The sequence below is a fragment of the Rhinatrema bivittatum genome, chromosome 4, assembly GCF_901001135.1.
Source record: "Rhinatrema bivittatum chromosome 4, aRhiBiv1.1, whole genome shotgun sequence".
Taxonomy (NCBI): Eukaryota; Metazoa; Chordata; class Amphibia; order Gymnophiona; family Rhinatrematidae; genus Rhinatrema; species Rhinatrema bivittatum.
This window is the reverse complement of record NC_042618.1, coordinates 280777131-280794818: the sequence shown is the minus strand read 5'-3', so window position 1 is coordinate 280794818 and position 17688 is coordinate 280777131. Positions and strand designations below refer to the sequence as shown.

General features: G+C 41.3%; 1 protein-coding gene across 4 annotated transcripts in view; it reads right to left on the bottom strand.

Annotated features, from left to right (window-relative positions):
• Nucleotides 1-17688, bottom strand: part of CMAS (cytidine monophosphate N-acetylneuraminic acid synthetase) — a 312311-nt gene that overhangs the window by 171981 nt on the left and 122642 nt on the right. For all 4 annotated transcript variants that reach the window (XM_029600159.1, XM_029600157.1, XM_029600158.1 and 1 more), the window contains one exon: nucleotides 9441-9535. In XM_029600159.1, the coding sequence (XP_029456019.1) occupies nucleotides 9441-9535 (95 nt within the window). The remainder of the gene's footprint in view (nucleotides 1-9440; nucleotides 9536-17688) is intronic.

Below are 17688 nucleotides of genomic sequence, written 5' to 3'. Positions count from 1 at the left end.
GTAAACCATCTAGATTGACATAGGCGGTACAGAAAAAAAGAGAAAATAAATAAAATAGTGGGAGATACCACCTTAGCTTGACCATGTTCCTCTCCACAAATCCAAGCAATGATATATATGCCTTTCTTTTGGGGAAACTCAAGTGGATACTCAGGCCTTCCTTGATACTGGCACCGGTGGCAATTTCATTCATGACCCCTTGGGGCATCAGTACAGTATCCCAACTGTCCCGCTAGATAGAGAGCTCACAATCTCTTTGGTTCATAGAGAACTTCTACCAGGAAGTGTCACAATGGGCACCATCCCAATCTCTATGCAGACCAGCCTCCCGCATGCAGAGGAGATCAGTCTATATGTGATTCCCCAGGCAGACAGTGCCATGATCTTTATCCTAACTTTGGCTCAAATTGAATCAACCTCACTATCAGTCCGATACAGTAAAGTCCACGGGAGAGTGGCACGTGATTCAGTATGCAAATTAGGCCCAGTGGTAAAAACAGGTAAAAGGAGGCGCTAGGGACACTAGCGTGTCCCTAGCGCCTCCTTTTGGACCGGAGCAGCGGCTGTCAGCGGGTTTGACAGACGCTCAATTTTGCCGGCATTGGTTCTCGAGCCCGCTGACAACCACGGGTTCGGAAACCGGACGCTGGCAAAATTGAGCATCCGGTTTTGGACCCACAAGCTGCGGACAGACTTCACTTTTTTTTTTTTTTTTTTACACACTTTTGGTAACTTTCGGGACCTCCAACTTAATATCGCCATGATATTAAGTCGGAGGGTGCACAGAAAAGCAGTTTTTACTGCTTTTCTATGCACTTTCCCAGTGCCTGAAGAAATTAGCGCCTACCTTTGGATAGGCGCTAATTTCTGAAAGTAAAATGTGCGGCTTGGCTGCACATTTTCCTTTCTGAATCGCGCGGAAATACCTAATAGGGCCGTCAACAAGCATTTGCATGTTGCGGGCGCTATTAGGTTCGGGTGGAGTTGGACGCGCGTTTTCGGCCCCTTACCGAATAAGGGGTAACACTAGCGTGTCGAAAACGCACGTCCAATCGAGGGTTAACAGTGCGCTCCGACTGTACTGTATCGGCCCGATTGATTGGATAATCTTAGAGATAGCTCAGTGGACTCCCACTGTCATAAACAATACCTCTTTGTCTTACCTATAGTTCCCCTCGCCTGATCAATCATCCTGGAGCTACCTGGCCTGCCGCCACAATATGCAGAGTTTATGGATGTCGTTAGCAAGAAGCAAGTGGAAATCCTTCCGCTGTATTGCTCCTATGACTGCCCCATTGATTTAATTTCAGGAAAGGTACCCCCAGAGACAGAGGCTATCCTCTCTCCACACCAGAGACAGAAACAATGTTGAAATATATTAAAGAGAACAGACAAGGAATTCATTCGGCCGTCATAGTCACCTGCTGGAGCTGGCTTCTTTGGTTCATTATGACCTTCATTGATTATCGTGGGCTCAATGAAATTACCAAAAAAAAAAAAAAGATATCCTCTCCCGTTGATTACAGAACTCTTCGACAGTCTCAGAGGTGTGCAGATATTTACCAAGCTGAACCTTCATGGGGCATACAATTTGATTAGAATACAAGGAGGTGATGAATGGAAGACTGCTTTCAATACCAGGGATGGGTATTATGAGTACCTGGTGATACCCTTCGGATTATGCTTATGCAACTCCCCTGCTGCCTTTCAGTTTAAGGTCAATGAGATTTTGCCTCCCAACTTTCAGAAAAAGGCTTAAGACTTGGTTATTTAAACAAGCCTTTCCAGACCCTGCCTAAACCTCAAATTAACATTATCTTCAGTCAGACACTTCAGAATATCGTATATTCTGTAAATAATTATGCCTTGTTCTGTTAATTCTCTCTAGCTTTTCATCTTCTCCCAGTTTGAACAGCCTTGTTTTATTGTAACTTCTTGGTTTCTTTGCAACTCATTCCAGTTCTTGTTTTATCCACTCCCCTTGTTAATTGTAAACCAGCATGATGTGATTCTATCATGAAGGCCAGTCTATAAAAACCCTAAATAAATAATAAATAAATAAATGTTCTCTACACTTATGTGGTAGCATATCTAGAGAATATCCTTGTCTTTTCCAAGTCTTTGGACGAACATGGAGATCATGTGAATCAAGTCCAGAGGCTCAGAGTACACCTTTATGCAAAGTTAGAGAAACACACCTTCGAGCAGTAGGAACTCCAATTTCTTGGCTATAGCATTTCCCAGCAGGAATTACGGATGGATCCTGAGAAGTTGAAAGCCATCCTGGAATGGCCTCAGCCCATAAGGCCGTTCATATTGGAGGTAGAAGCATCTGCCCTTGTGGTAGGGGCTGTCCTCTCAGCATAAAAGTCATTGAACCCTTGTGAAAGGTGGAAAGAAGGCAAAACAATCACTGGCATAGTTAGAGGAGGTGAAAGAAGCTATTTTAGCCAAAAGATCTTCATTCAAAAAATTGGAAGAACGATCCCAACAGAAGAAAATAGGATAATGCATAAGCGTTGGCAAGTTAAATGTAAGTCATAAGACAGGCTAAGAGAGAGTTTGAAAAGTTGGCCATAGAGGCAAAAACTCACAGTAAAAACGTTTTTAAATATATCCGAAGCAGAAAGCCTGTGAGGGAGTCAGATGGACCGTTAGATGATCGAGGGGGTTATAGGGGCAATTAGAGAAGATAAGGCCATCGTGTAAAGATTAAATGATTTTTTTTGCTTCAGTGTTTACTGAAGAGGATGTTGGGGAGATAACCGTATCAGAAAAGGTTTTTCATGGGTGATGATTCAGATGGACTGAACCAAATCACGGTGAACCTAGAAGATGTGGTAGACCTGATTGACAAACTGAAAAAAGTAGTAAATCACCTGGACTAGATGGTATACACCCCAGGGTTCTGAAAGAACTAAAAAATGAAATTTCAGACCTATTAGTAAAAATTTGTAACCTTTCATTAAAACCATCCATTGTACCTGAAGACTGGACGGTGGCTAATGTAACCCCAATATTTAAAAAGGGCTCCAGGGGTGATCCTGGAAACTACAGTCAGGTTAGCCTGACGTCAGTGCCAGGAAAAATAGTGGAACGTGTTCTTAATATCAAAATCACAGAACATATAGAAAGACATGGTTTAATGGAACAAAGTCAGCATCGCTTTTCCCAAGGCAAGTCTTGCCTCACAAATCTGCTTCACTTTTTTGAAGGAGTTAAACATGTAGATAAAGGTGAACCAGTTAGATGTAGTACATTTGGATTTTCAGAAGGCGTTTGACAAAGTTCCTCATGAGAGGCTTCTAGGAAATGTAAAAAGTCATGGGCTAGGTGGCGATGTCCTTTCGTGGATTACAAACTGGCTAAAAGACAGAGAACAGAGAGTAGGATTAAATGGACAATTTTCTCAGTGGAAGGGAGTGGGCAGTGGAGTGCCTCAGGGATCTGTATTGGGACCCATAGCTTTCAATATATTTATAATGATCTGGAAAGAATACGACAAGTGAGGTAATCAAATTTGCAGATGATACAAAATTGTTCAGATTAGTTAAATCACAAGCAAATTGTGATAAATTGCAGGAAGACCTTGTGAGACTGGAAAATTGGGCATCCAAATGGCAGATGAAATTTAATGTGGATAAGTGCAAGGTGATGCATATAGGGAAAAATAACCCATGCTATAGTTACACAATGTTAGGTTCCATATTAGGAGCTACCACCCAAGAAAGATTTAGGCGTCAGTGGATAACACATTGAAATCATCGGTTCAGTGTGCTGCGGAAGTCAAAAAAGCAAACAATGTTGGGAATTATTAGAAAAGGAATAGTGAATAAAACTGAAAATGTCAATGCCTCTGTATCGCTCCATGGTGAGACCACACCTTGAATACTGTGTACAATTTGGTCGCCGCATCTCAAAAACGATATAGTTGCGATGGAGAAGGTACAGAGAAGGGCGACCAAAATGATAAGGGGAATGGAACAGCTCCCCTATGAGGAAAGACTAAAGAGGTTAGGACTTTTCAGCTTGGAGAAGAGACTGCTGAGGGGGGATATGATAGAGGTGTTTAAAATCATGAGAGGTCTAGAACAGGTTAATGTGAATCAGTTATTTACTCTTTCGGATAATAGAAAGACTAGGGGGCACTCCATGAAGTTAGCATGTGGCACATTTAAAACTAATTGGAGAAAGTTCTTTTTCACTCAATGCACAATTAAACTCTGGAATGTGTTGCCAGAGGATGTGGTTAGTGCAGTTAGTGTAGCTGTCTTTAAAAAAGGGATTGGATAAATTCTTGGAGGAGAAGTCCATTACCTGCAATTAAGTTGACATAGAGAATAGCCACTGCTACTATTAGCAACAGTGGCATGGGATAGACTTAGTGTTTGGGTACTTGCCAGGTTCTTATGGCCTGGATTGGCCACTGTTGGAAACAGGATGCTGGGCTGATAGACCCTTGGTCTGACCCAGTATGGCATGTTCTCGTGTTCAATAATTTTACACCTACAAAGAGAAACTACACAATTGGGGATCGTGAGCTACTAGCGGTTAAGTTAGCACTAGAAGAATGGTGTCATCTGTTGGAAGGGGGGGAAACACCAAGTGACTATCTATACAGACCATTAAAATCTAGAACATATGGCGCAAGCACAACAACTGAATTCTCGGCAAGCCCACTGGTTAATAGTTTTGCTGAGTTGTGGTACCACCCAACAGAGAAAAACCAATGGGCTGATGCCTTCTCATGCTCCTTCGACACCAATGGTTCCTTGGACCCCACAGAACATATTATAGAACCCATACAAATAGTGTGCATGGCCACTGAACCAGTCCCTCCAGAGAAGAAAGTGATACCTTAACATTTACACCAGAAAGTCCTTCACTGGGCCCACGATTCTCATTTATCAGGCCACCCAAGTATTACCAGAACCTTGAAGTTAATCTTCCAACACTATTGGTGGCCGCCGATGATGATAGATGTTCACATGATCTGTTGAAGCCTGTCCCACATGTGCCACGAATAAAAAAAAAACCAAGCTCAGCCTTAGGGGATGTTATAGCTGCTGCAAGCCGCCAAGGAATTTTGAACCCATTTGGCCACTAACTTTGTCATGACCTTCCCCTCTCAAGTGGTAACACCACTATATGGGTAGTAGTGGATCATTTTTCGAAGATGGCTCATTTCATTCTGCTCCCTGGACTCCTGTCTACACCTGAATTAACTGTCTTCGTCCAGCACATTTTTTGTCTACATGGGCTCCTCTAACCAAGGGGTACACAATTTATGTCTCGCTTCTGGAAGAGCCTTTGCAAGAAATCTGGGATGGGATCAGCTAAAAGTCAAGCGGAAGAAAGGATTGCCAAAGAGGTAAAACAATGTGAAAAATCATTTCAGATATATCAGAGAAAAGGAGAAAAGTCCAAAGTGGTATAGTGAAATTGAAAGGGGAAAAGGATCAATGTGTGGAGAGAGACGAAGAAACGGCAGAAATATTAAACGAATACTTCAGTTCGGTGTTCACTAAAGAGGACCCTGGAGAAGGACAGTCACTAGTTAACAAGAAACTGGAGGGGAGGGGAGTAAAGGAAACTGTTTACAGAAGAGAATGTATGGGAAGAGCTAGGAAAACTGAAAGTGGACAAAGCCATGGGGCCTGATAAGGTTCATCCCAGGATACTGAGTGAGCTCACAGATGTGTTGGCGGGTCCGCTACGTGCCATGTTTAATAGATCCCTAGAAATGGGAGTGGTGCCGAGTGATTGGAAAAGAGCGGTGGAGGTCCTGCTTCACAAGAGTGGGAGCAGAGAGGAGGCTGGAAACTACAGGCCGGTTAGCCTCACCTCAATGGTGGGAAAATTAATGGAGTTGCTGCTGAAAGAAAGAATAGTGAATATCTACAGTCAGAAGAATTGCTGGACTAGAGGCAGCATGGATTCACCAGGGAAAGGTCCTGTCAGACAAATCTGATTGACGTTTTTTGATTGGGTGACTAGGGAACTGGATCAAGGAAGAGCACTATGTCATCTACTTGGATTTTAGCAAAGCTTTTGATACAGTCCCGGACAGGCTTGTGAATAAAATGAGAAGCTTAGGAGTGAGTGCCAAGGTGGTGGCCTGGATTGCAAACTGGTTGACAGACAGAAGACAATGTGTGATGGTAAATGGTACTTACTCTGAAGAGAGAGCGATGTTAAGCGGAGTGCCGCAAGGATCAGTGTTGGGACCGGTCCTGTTCAATATCTTTGTGAACGACATTGTGGACGGAATAGAAGGTAAGGTTTTCTTTTTGCGGATGATACTAAGATCTGCAACTGAGTGGACACGCCGGAAGGAGTGGAGAAAATGAGACGGGATTTAAGGAAGCTGGAAGGGAGGTCAAAGATATGGCAGCTGAGATTCAATGCTAAGAAATACAGAGTTATGCATATGGGGTGTGGAAATCCAAAAGAACTGTATTTCATGCAGGGTGAAGGGCTGATGTGCACGGAGCATGAGAGACCTTGGGGTGATAGTGTCTAACGATCTGAAGTCAGCGAAACAATGTGACAAGGTGATAGCTAAAGCCAGAAGAATGCTGGGTTGCATAGAGAGAGGAATATCTTAGTAAGAGAAAGGAAGTGATGATCACTTGTACAGAGGCCTGGTGAGGCCTCACCTGAGTACTGTGTTCAGTTCTGGAGACCGTATCTCCAAAGGGACAGGGACAGGATGGAGGCGGTCCAGAGAAGGGCGACCAAAATGGTGGATGGTCTTCATAAAAAGACTTATAAGGAGAGATTGGAAGAACCTAAATATGTATACCCTGGAGGAGAGGAGAGGAGAACAGGAGTGATATGATATAGTCTTTTAGATACTGAAAGGTTTTAATGATCCATAGTCATAATTTGAAACTCCAGGGAGGAAGACTCAGAACCAATGTCAGGAAGTATTTCTTCACGGAAAGGGTGGTGGATGCCTGGAATGCCCTTCTGAAGGAAGTGGTGAAGACTAAAACTGTGAAGGATTTCAAAGGGACATGGGATAAACACTGGGGATTCTTAAAGGCTAGAAGATGGGAATGAAGAAAAGAGCTATGTGGGTGGCTTGCTGGAATGGAGGCTACTACCTGGTGATTACTACCCTTACTCAATAAGCCTTCACACGGTTAATGCAATTCCAACATTGCTCTCTGTTTCAACGGCAAGGGGAAATGTGGAAAAGAGGATTTGCATTCAGACAACAACCAGCAAGGACTGAACTACACAGTCTGGGTAAACAAGTAAGAGTGAGGGTAACTTGCTTATTGTGACGGTTACTACCCTAAACCAATTAAGCCTGATACTTCACTTTGAATGCATATTTATTTTTATTTATTTATTTAAAGTCTCTTCTATACCGATATCCGTTCGCACATCGCATCGGTTCACAAAGAACAAGAACTTTTGGGCGGGGCCCTTACATATAACAGGAAAATACAATTAACTTTTGGGCGGAGCCCTTACATATAACCGAATAAATACACTAAACAGGGAGAGGGATAAACAGCGTTGCTCTCTGATTCAACGGCAGGGAGAAATGTGGAAAAGAGGATTTACATTCCGACAAGGCATGGATCTGTGCAGTCTGGATAAACAAGCATCGGGGTAACTTGCTTGATGCGGTGGTTATTACCCGTAACCACTAAGCCTTATGATCACCTTTGATGCAACTCCAACATCATTCTCTGCATCAATAGCAGGGGGTGGCAGGAAATTTGAATCAAACAGTTACCAACAAGTGCCCCTGAACTTGGTTGTCGGTGAAACCAACAAGTATGGGAAAATAAGTGTGGGAACTTGCTGGGCAGACTGGATGGGCCGATTGGTCTGTTTATCTTGAAGTTCACCTTTGCCTATCACCCTCAGAGCAACGGACAGATAAATGGGTTAATTAGACCCCTAAGGCCTTTTGAGGGCTTATGTAAACCAGCATCAAGACAACTGGCATCCCTTCTCTCATGGGCAGAGTTCTTGGGAAGTTAGACTAGATCCTTGCCCTTCTTCAGACCCCACCCTCAGGTACCTCTACCAGTCTCCAACTCAGTTGCCTGCCCAGCAGCTAATAATCAGGGGCAAGAGCTCCAAGATCTTTGGCAAAAGGTGCATCATCTCCTCAAGCAGGAGGCAGAACACTTCAAAAAGCAAGCAGACAAAACTATGCCCAGCGCCACAGCTCCAACCTGGAGAATTTTAGTATGGCTCAATATGAAAAACCTGCACCTCAAGATGCCATCCTTGAATTTGCTCCCAGATTCGTGGGATATTTTCCTATCCTTCAACAGGTGGGACCAGTGGTTTACCAATTGAAACTCCCACCCACACTCAGAATCCACGATATATTCCATATTTCTCTATTAAAGCCCATGATTTTGTCTTGGCCCTCAACACCATTTAAGCCCACTGCAGAGGTGGATGATATTGATAAAGAAATTCTGGATTCCAGGAAAATCAGGAGCAAGATCCAGTACCTCATTTCTTGGAAGGGCTTTGGGTCCGAAGAAAGTTCTTGGGAGCCTGCCTTGAATCTCCAGGTACCTCAATCGTTAAAGAACTTTCACAGATGCTTTCCTCATAAGCCGAAGCCTAGAAGCCTGGGGAAGGGGTACTGTTACATTTGGCTGGCCACAGGTATGCCTGTGACAAGCTGCTCCGACTCACCCCAGCACCTTCAGTGCCTACCTGATGTGACAGAAATGCCACCCCAGTTCAGTGGGCCCCAGCTCTCAACATGGTTCCGCCGCCGCCTACATGCCCACCGTGTTCCTGCTCATCCCCAAGATCTCCATAGGCACACACACCAGCACTTAAAAAGCCAATTGGCAGGAAGAGCCCTGCAGTGCCCATTGATGATATCCCTAATAGAATAAGTTTGCTTTCCCTATATTGCATATATCTATTCCTCAGTTTATGGTTCCTACAAAAAAAAACAAAAAAAAAACACATAGGTGTGCATTATCTTAGGATGGTTAAGCAATATAACATACATTTAATTCTTTGTTTGATATAACATTTCTTTGTCATTGTTTCATTTTTGAGAAAAATAAAAGATTTGAAAGTTTACCCACAGTCAAATCTGAATTGCAACAATCCATGCAGCTACTTTCACTTTTGAACAGCTTCACAGAGCTCCTCATCTGCACAGGCTGGACTACCCAGATACTGAATATTATTCTACTATAAATAGTTAATTTTCTTCTGAAGCAATACATGGCTATATTTAGTGGGAACAGTGCTGGAAATCTCCAGCAAAATAAATCAAACCATACAAAACAGCGTTGTCTTATAAAACAAAGAGGTGAGAGGTCAACAAAGCAGATGTACAACCAAGTTTATATTTTATAGAACAGATGCAGTATTATTGTTTTAGTAATTATTAAAATCCAAAATATAAATTATTCAAACTGAAGTAGTTTAATTACCTTAATATACGTTCTTCCGCAATTGGCCAGTCAATATCAATGTCTATGTCTACACTGTGCTCAGCTTTCATTTCATAGTAAGTAATTTTTCCACTCTAGAAACATTTAAAATAAGTAGATTAGTGTTTTACCACTTTCAAAATAAGGTACTACACAGCTGAACAAGTAATTACATTTATTTCAATGATGATGCCCTCAGAGTGAGGGTGAAGCACTAAAAAAAGATTTCAGCACTAACACACAATATGCTACCAGACAAGGAGCATAGCCCCTATCTAGTTTGCAATATATTTGCTGCTGCAAAGCAGTAGACCCTAGTTGATTTCTGGCTTTCCCTACACTTTTTAGACTATAGATCCTCTGTGCTTATCCTGTCAGGGACTCTAGAGCTACAAATACACTGAACAATAAATTTTAGACTCAGTTGTCTTACACACCGAAATGAATTTTGGTGTTGTATTTTATGCTGCTAGAGCAGAGAGAGATACCATCATAACCATCTCACCTTAGCAAATATGGGATCTGAGAAGAAAGCATACTGCTCTGCAGCTATTAGCACAAAACATTAAAGGTACCTAAAGAAACCCTCAAATGGTCCTTGTGTGAATGATGACTTCTTTAGACAAAGTACTTTCACCTGGTTAGGTAAAATGTTGAGGTTTGAGCAGTAAGGCATGACAGATATGCAGTTTTTCTTTTGAAGAAAGCACGTCTTTTTTTCAACTCCTTTCTTCATTATAATTATTTATTTATTTATTTATTTTTGGTTTTTATATACCGGAAGTTCCTGTATAATATACATATCACTCCGGTTCACAGATAACAGAGATAACTATCGCCGAGATGGCGGTTACATGGACAATATAGAACAGTTAATCTATTATAAAGTAGAATACAAACTAAGATCTACTAAGAACACATAAATAAAGCAAATAAACATTACAAAATTGCTGTGGGATGGGAGGGTTGTTATTCTTCCTGCTCTTAGCTCTCTGGGAAAGCTTGTATTATGTATAAGAATTGTATTATGCATAAGAATTGCAATACTGAGCCCAGCATCCTGTCTGACAGTGGCCAGGTTGGCTCACAAGTGCCCAGTAGGTCTCAGACTAGATCCGTTCCTTGTTGCTCACTCCCAGGGATAAACAGTAGCTTTCCCCCAAGTCTACCTGGATAATAATGGTTTACTCATTTTTTCCTGCAAGAAGTTGGTCATGCCCCTTTTTAAAATCACTATGCTAGATGCTTTGACCACAACCTCTGGCAACAAATTCCATAGCTTGATGTTGTGTTGACTGAAAAACAATGTCTCCAATTTGTTTTAAATCTGCTACCTGTTAGTACTAAGAGTAGGGGACACACCATGAAAATATTTGAGGTAAATAACCATCCCCCATTTACTGGTTCTACCCATGATTTTATAAATATCTATCACATCGCCTTGGTCATCTCTTCTCCAAGCTGAAGAGTCCTAAACCTGTTTGGACTTTCATACTGAAACCATTCCATCCCCTCTATCAATTTTCTTGACCTTCTCTATTTCCATTGTTGTGGGCATCCATCACACCATTATAGTTTTGTTTGTTTTTTGAGATGGGGGGTACTATAACTGCACACTATGGATAGATAGAGGCATTTTGATATTCAAAAAAATATTTTAAAAAAATTACAGGCAATAGCAACATATCATCTAATGTATACCTAATCAAACAGATTAGACAATGTAAACTAAGTAATAGTCTTCCCATTATTTATTTATAAACTTTTTTATACCGATATTAGTAGCAACATCATATCGGTTTACCAGTATAACAGCAGATGGAAATTACAATATCCAGAAAGGGTTCCCATTCTATCACATCATAGTATCTTTCTCTAACCTAAACAGGTTATCAAATCCATCGTAAAAACTTTCCAAAATCGATTGCAATCACTTGTCAGTAGAGAGTAAGCTTTGTAACTACCAATGTCATGTGACATTTCATCTAGCCATGGATATTAATCTCAAAAATGGATTACCACCTGATCTGCTGGCAGGAAACATAGTAATATTGTGAATCCATGATATTACTTCTTTCCAGTAAATATTTTTCGTCTTTGAACATGTCCATCATATGTGATAATTCGATCATCACTCCGAAGTCGAAGTGGCTTTCCCCCAGGTCCGGTGGATCCTTTTGTGGCTACATACATTCAATTAGTACTTTGAGATTTAGTGACTTTGGAATTATCAATGGCTGATAAGAAACAGAAGGGTTTCTCAAGAGAGTGGTCGCAATCTCAATATCAACTTTGCAATTTCTATCAAAAATCCAGAAGTACTGTAAAACCGGCAGATAAAGGAGGGGACCATTGTGTTGCAGAATACTAGGGACTATGTCCAAGAGATTCAACACTCAATTGCGTGATGGTTCATTATTATTGCCCTTTAATGGAAGATCCTACCCCAGACTGAGTGTTCGTATACAGACATTAGTTCAAGAAGGAGTGCAAAGTGGGCTTTTATCATCTCGAGAGAGTAGAGCTCTACAAGAGGATCATCCAGTGACTCCAGTTTTGTATACCCTTCCAAAGATCCATAAAAATGTTTGTCTGCAACACCGGGTCGTCCTATAGTTGCGGGGAAAGGTTTTGTTTTGGAGCTCCTTCTAATTTTTTTGGATTTCTTTTTGAAACCTTTTATTCGTAAGGCGGCATCATTCTTACAGGCTACTTTGCATATGTTGGTTTTGTTATAGGATTTACCATTTTTACCCCAAGAGTGTTTTTTGGTGATTTTGGATATTGAAGCATTGTACACGAACATTCCTCAAAGAGAAGTTTTTGATTTGATGAGGGAGATTCTATCATCGCATCCTCACCCACATAGGGTGCCAACGAACTTTCTATTAGCACTCTTGGAATTGGTTTTTTTCATAATTTTTTCAAATTTGACATGTCGTTCTATTTGCAAAAACAAGGGGCGATCCAGGAAACTATAGACCAGTGAGCGTGACTTCGGTGCCAGGAAAAATAATGGAAACTATTCTAAAGATCAAAATCGTAGAGCATACAGAAAGACATGGTTTAATGGAACACAGTCAACATGGATTTACTCATGGGAAGTCTTGCCTAACAAACCTGCTTCATTTTTTTGAAGGGGTTAATAAACATGTGGATAAAGGTGAACCGGTAGATGCAGTGTATTTGAATTTTAGGAAGGCGTTTGACAAAGTCCCTCATGAGAGGCTTCTAAGAAAAGTAAAGAGTCATGGGATAGGAGGAGATGTCCTTTTGTGGATTACAAACTGGTTAAAAGACAGGAAACAGAGAATAGGATTAAATGGTCAATTTTCTCAATGGAAAAGGGTAAACAGTGGAGTGCCTCAGGGATCTGTACTTGGACCGGTGCTTTTCAATATATTTATAAATGATCTGGAAAGGAATAAGATGAGTGAGGTTATCAATTTGTGGATGATACAAAATAATTCAAAGTAGTTAAATCACAAGGAGGATTGTGATACATTACAGGAGGACCTTGCAAGACTGGAAGATTGGGCATCCAAATGGCAGATGAAATTTAATGTGGACAAGTGCAAGGTGTTGCATATAGGGAAAAATAACCCTTGCTGTAGTTACAACAATGTTAGGTTCCATATTAGGAGATACCACCCAGGAAAAAGATCTAGGCATCATAGTGGATAATACTTTGAAATCGTCGGCTCAGTGTGCAGCAGCAGTCAAAAAAGCAATGTTAGGAATTATTAGGAGGGGGAATGGTTAATAAAACGGAAAAATGTCATAATGCCTCTGTATCGCTCCATGGTGAGACCGCACCTTGAATACTGTGTACAATTCTGGTGGCCGCATCTCAAAAAAAGATATAGTTGCGATGGAGAAAGTATAGAAAAGGGCAACCAAAATGATAAAGGGAATGGAACAGCTTCCCTTTGAGGAAAGGCTGAAGAATTTGGGGCTATTCAGTTTGAGAAGAGATGGCTGAGGGGGAATATGATAGAGGTCTTTAAGATCATGAGAGGTCTTGAACGAGTAGATGTGAATCGGTTATTTACACTTTCATATAATAGAAAGACCAGAGGGTATTCCATGAAATTAGCAAATAGCACATTTAAGACTAATCGGAGAAAATTCTTTCACTCAACACACAATTAAGCTCTGGAATTTGTAAATCAAGAACGTGGTTAGTGCAGTTAGTGTAGCTGCGGTTTGGATAAGTTCTTGCAGGAGAAGTCCATTAACTGCTATTAATCAAGTTTACTTAGCTAATAGCCACTGCTATTAATTGCATCAGTAGCATGGGATCTTCTTCATGTTTGGGTAATTGCCAGGTTCTTGTGGCCTGGTTTGGCCTCTGTTGGCAATAGGATGCAGGGCTTGATGGACCCTTGGTCTGACCCAGCATGGCAATTTCTTATGTTCTTAAGGGGTGGCAATGGGTGCTACAGTTGCACCAGACATCATGAATTTGTATGTAGCGGCATTCGAAGATAAATATTTATATTCAGCCCCATGGTTTTCTAAGATCTTACTGAGGTGCAGTAACAGACTATGTTTTCTTTATTTGGACAGCATCGAAGGGTAATTTATAGGACTTTGTACAATGGTTGAATGATCAAGATATCCATTTGAAATTCATGATGCAATTTCACCAATTTTCTATTGCATTTTTGGACATTATGATTTTCAGAGGGGGGAATTGTCTGCATACGACTATTTTGGAAGCGAACAGATCGTATTTAGCTATTGACATAGTCAAGTTATCATCCGAAGAAGTTAAGATAGTCTACCCATCTCTCAATTCCTGCGATTGAGAAGGATATGTTCTACAGATAAAGAATTCAAATTACAAGCTAGTAATTTGTTTTCATGTTTTTTGTCAAAGAGGGTACCCTCGAGATTAATTAAGAAAGCTTATAAACGGGCTCTATTCAAATCTAGCTTTACTCCTAAGATATCAACAAAAACCAGATGATAAGAGTCTGACTTTTGTGGTTCGGTATTCTCAATGCATGAGGGAGGTGATGAACATTCTTCGTACACACTGGTAGGTGTTTTTACATAACGTTTTTCAAACAGACCCGAGATTTGCATACACGAGAGGCCAAAATATCCGCGATATAATGGTACATTCCGTTTTTAGGTCTACAATGGACAATCAGTGAAGGGACATTTGGTTTGCAGTGAATGTGTCATGTGACCTCAAGCCGTGACAGGGTCACATTGGCATCATTTGGGTTGTGAGTTTAAATACGGTGACATCCTGTGACTCTGAATCACATAGATTGACCTTTTCAATGTCCTTGTAATTGAATTTATGTGGGTTGGATGAAAAGAAAAATCCGCACACAACTTAGAGAACATAAAAGCTGTATTAAGACCAAAAAACTGACAGTTCCATTAGCTTCTCATTGTCTACAACAGGCTCATGCGTTTTGTGATTTAAAATGGAGTGTGTAAGAAAAGATCCATGAACTGAGCAGAGGGGGGTGATATTCAGTGCTTGTTGAATAAACATGAACATTTTTGGATTTTTGTGTTGGATTAGATTCATCCTCTGGGTTTCAATGAAGTTATAAATTGGTATTCCTTAGGCTGAGGACTTGATTGAAGACTGTGGAGGAATCGTTCCATATGAAAGAGGAGTTGAAAATTAAAAGTAGATACAGAGTTGGGAACTGGTTCTACAGTGTGGGATACAGGATTACCATTGTATGGGATACTGAATTGAGAACTAGTGTGTCGAAGAGACGTCATTTCCGTTTGGGTGGGCCATAATAGTTTCTCCTCCCCCTTGCCATGTTTTGAAGAAATATATAAAGGGTTGCACTGTTAATAATATTGAAGACAGACTGAAGTATAATTGAACTGGTCCTGCTTGAAATTGAAGAATTTTTGAGCAGATATAAGAAGTTATCTCCTGAGGCAGATGGTGCTCAGGAGGTGATGGATTGATATTTGATGACAAGATAAGTACTGATGTTTGGTGTTGCTCTTTAGAAGATCAAAAAATCTATTGAATTTTTGGGACAGTCTGTGGACTATTGGAAAAAAGATTTTAAAAGTTTGTGGAAAATAAAAATGAAGTGGACTATCCAATTACAGGAGCTTTGGCATTGTTGCAAGCCTGTTATGGTCAGTCCTACAAATAAATATACAAAACAAAAAAAAGCTAATTTCATAAAAATGTATGAATCATGGTGGGTTTGACATAGATGACCAGTGGATCAATATTTATATTATGGACATTACACTGTGGGGTCCCTGGATTGAAGTTCCTGGTGTGGGAATATCAGTGTGATATAAAAGAAGCCTAACCATCTATTTGAAATTCTGATACCCATTCACTTCTACCTTCAGAGCATATAATACCATAGTACAAAATTTTATATCCTGGAACCCATCCCGACCTTTTTCGAACCCCACTATGATGTGATTTCGACCCAGCTCTTGGGAAAAAAAAAAAAAAAAAAAAAGGCACCCTCCCTATCTCCTGTTCCTGGGAAGGGGCGGGGGCTCAGCAAACCTTCATTGCAAGAAACCTTCATTGCAAGGCTCAAGAGGTTCTACTACCCGAGCCCTGTCCAGGATAAAAGAACTGAGACGTACCAAAGATGGAGTCCTTTGAAAGGTCACTCCTCAGTAAGGTCAAACGCTTGCATTTCCTGGCAAGACCTCATGCCAACAGAGCACAGCATCTGCTTATCCTCTGGCAACCGAGGAATGTGGAAGTCGCCCCACTTACTGACTAGTTTCTCCAACTCACTCCCAAACAAGAGCGAGCCTTTAAAGGGTAATTTTGCATGCTTAGCCAACCAATTTCTCAGCTATAACTGAAGCCACCTCTCTGCCTGAGGTATGGAACAAATCACAGCCCACATCTGCCAGAAAGGCGGCTGATGGTTCCATAACTGCCCTGGAATTCACTCCAGATTCATCGACCTCCTGAAAGAGACGTAAACAAGAGCAAGCCACCAGGGAACAACAAGAAGCTATCTGCAGGTTTATCACCACTGTTTCAAATGCTTGCTTAAGGATGGCCTCAATCCTATCATGCATTCAAGGCCACTCCCTCCCTTCACAGGGATAGTCATCTGCTTGGAGACAGCACATACAAACACATCCACTTTCAGAAAATGCAAATGCTCTCTCACCACTGGATTCAGGAGGAACAGGCCTTCCAAAAACCAACCTCCTTTGAAATTAGTCTCTGGGGAGCCCCATTCAATATCCATCCATTCTTCAATGGCCTCCATAACAGGGAAAAATAACAAACAAACAAAAACAAAAAAAAAAACCAGAGAGGCTTTATGCAAAGAAACCAAAATGGGATTTTTATTTGGCTCAGACATGGAATCTGTCCCAGGTACTCCCAGCATCTTTAATGTCTGGGAAATCAAAGCCAGTAGCTCATCTGTATGGAAGAACTGGAACACAGTCCTATACGGATCCAGTCCCGGAGGAAATTTTCCCTCCTCCAGAGAGTCGGGATCAGCCTCATCATCCATGCCATCTGGATTCCTATCGGGAAGGCCTGCTGCCGATCTAGGTGTACTTTGGCGCTTAACAGTAGTACCAGGCAAGTAAGAGGTCACCACCTATGACTGACCTGGCAGGATTAGACGGGGCTGAGGAATGCACTTGAAGTAGTGATTAAAATACTTGAAAAAAAAATTCTACCCAAGAAAAGGCAAGAAAGATCCATGCCAAACCCAGAAGCAGCCTGTGCTGTGCCCACCAAGCTACCTTCCCCCACTGACGAACCGGTTAAGGGAGTTCCAAGATCAATCGCCCCTCCTGACATGTCTTTACCCAGGCCCAGAAAACAGCAAGGTAGGCAAACAACGCCATGAGGAAACAACAAAGAAGAGATGCCCAAGGGTCTTTTCCAAATCTTTAATTAGTGGAGACGTATGTAATTAGTTAAAAATGCCTCCACTAATTAAAGATTTGGAAAAGACCCTTGGGCATCTCTTCTTTGTTGTTTCCTCATGTCTTTACCCAGGTCGTCATCAGGCTGGGAAGAACAAGGATTAGTAAAGTCAAAAGATGATAATTCTCCCTGAGCTTTTAAGCACCACTGGCACAAGTTAGACAGCATGCCAGACTGAGATGCCTGAATATAACAGGCAGCACAGGGAAAGACACTTAGGCGCCAATCTGTCAGTACACTTAACAGGTGTGCGTCCAGCTGAATTCATGCTGTAAAATATATGCGTCCAAAATTTAGCAGTCCCAAGGCTAGACATCC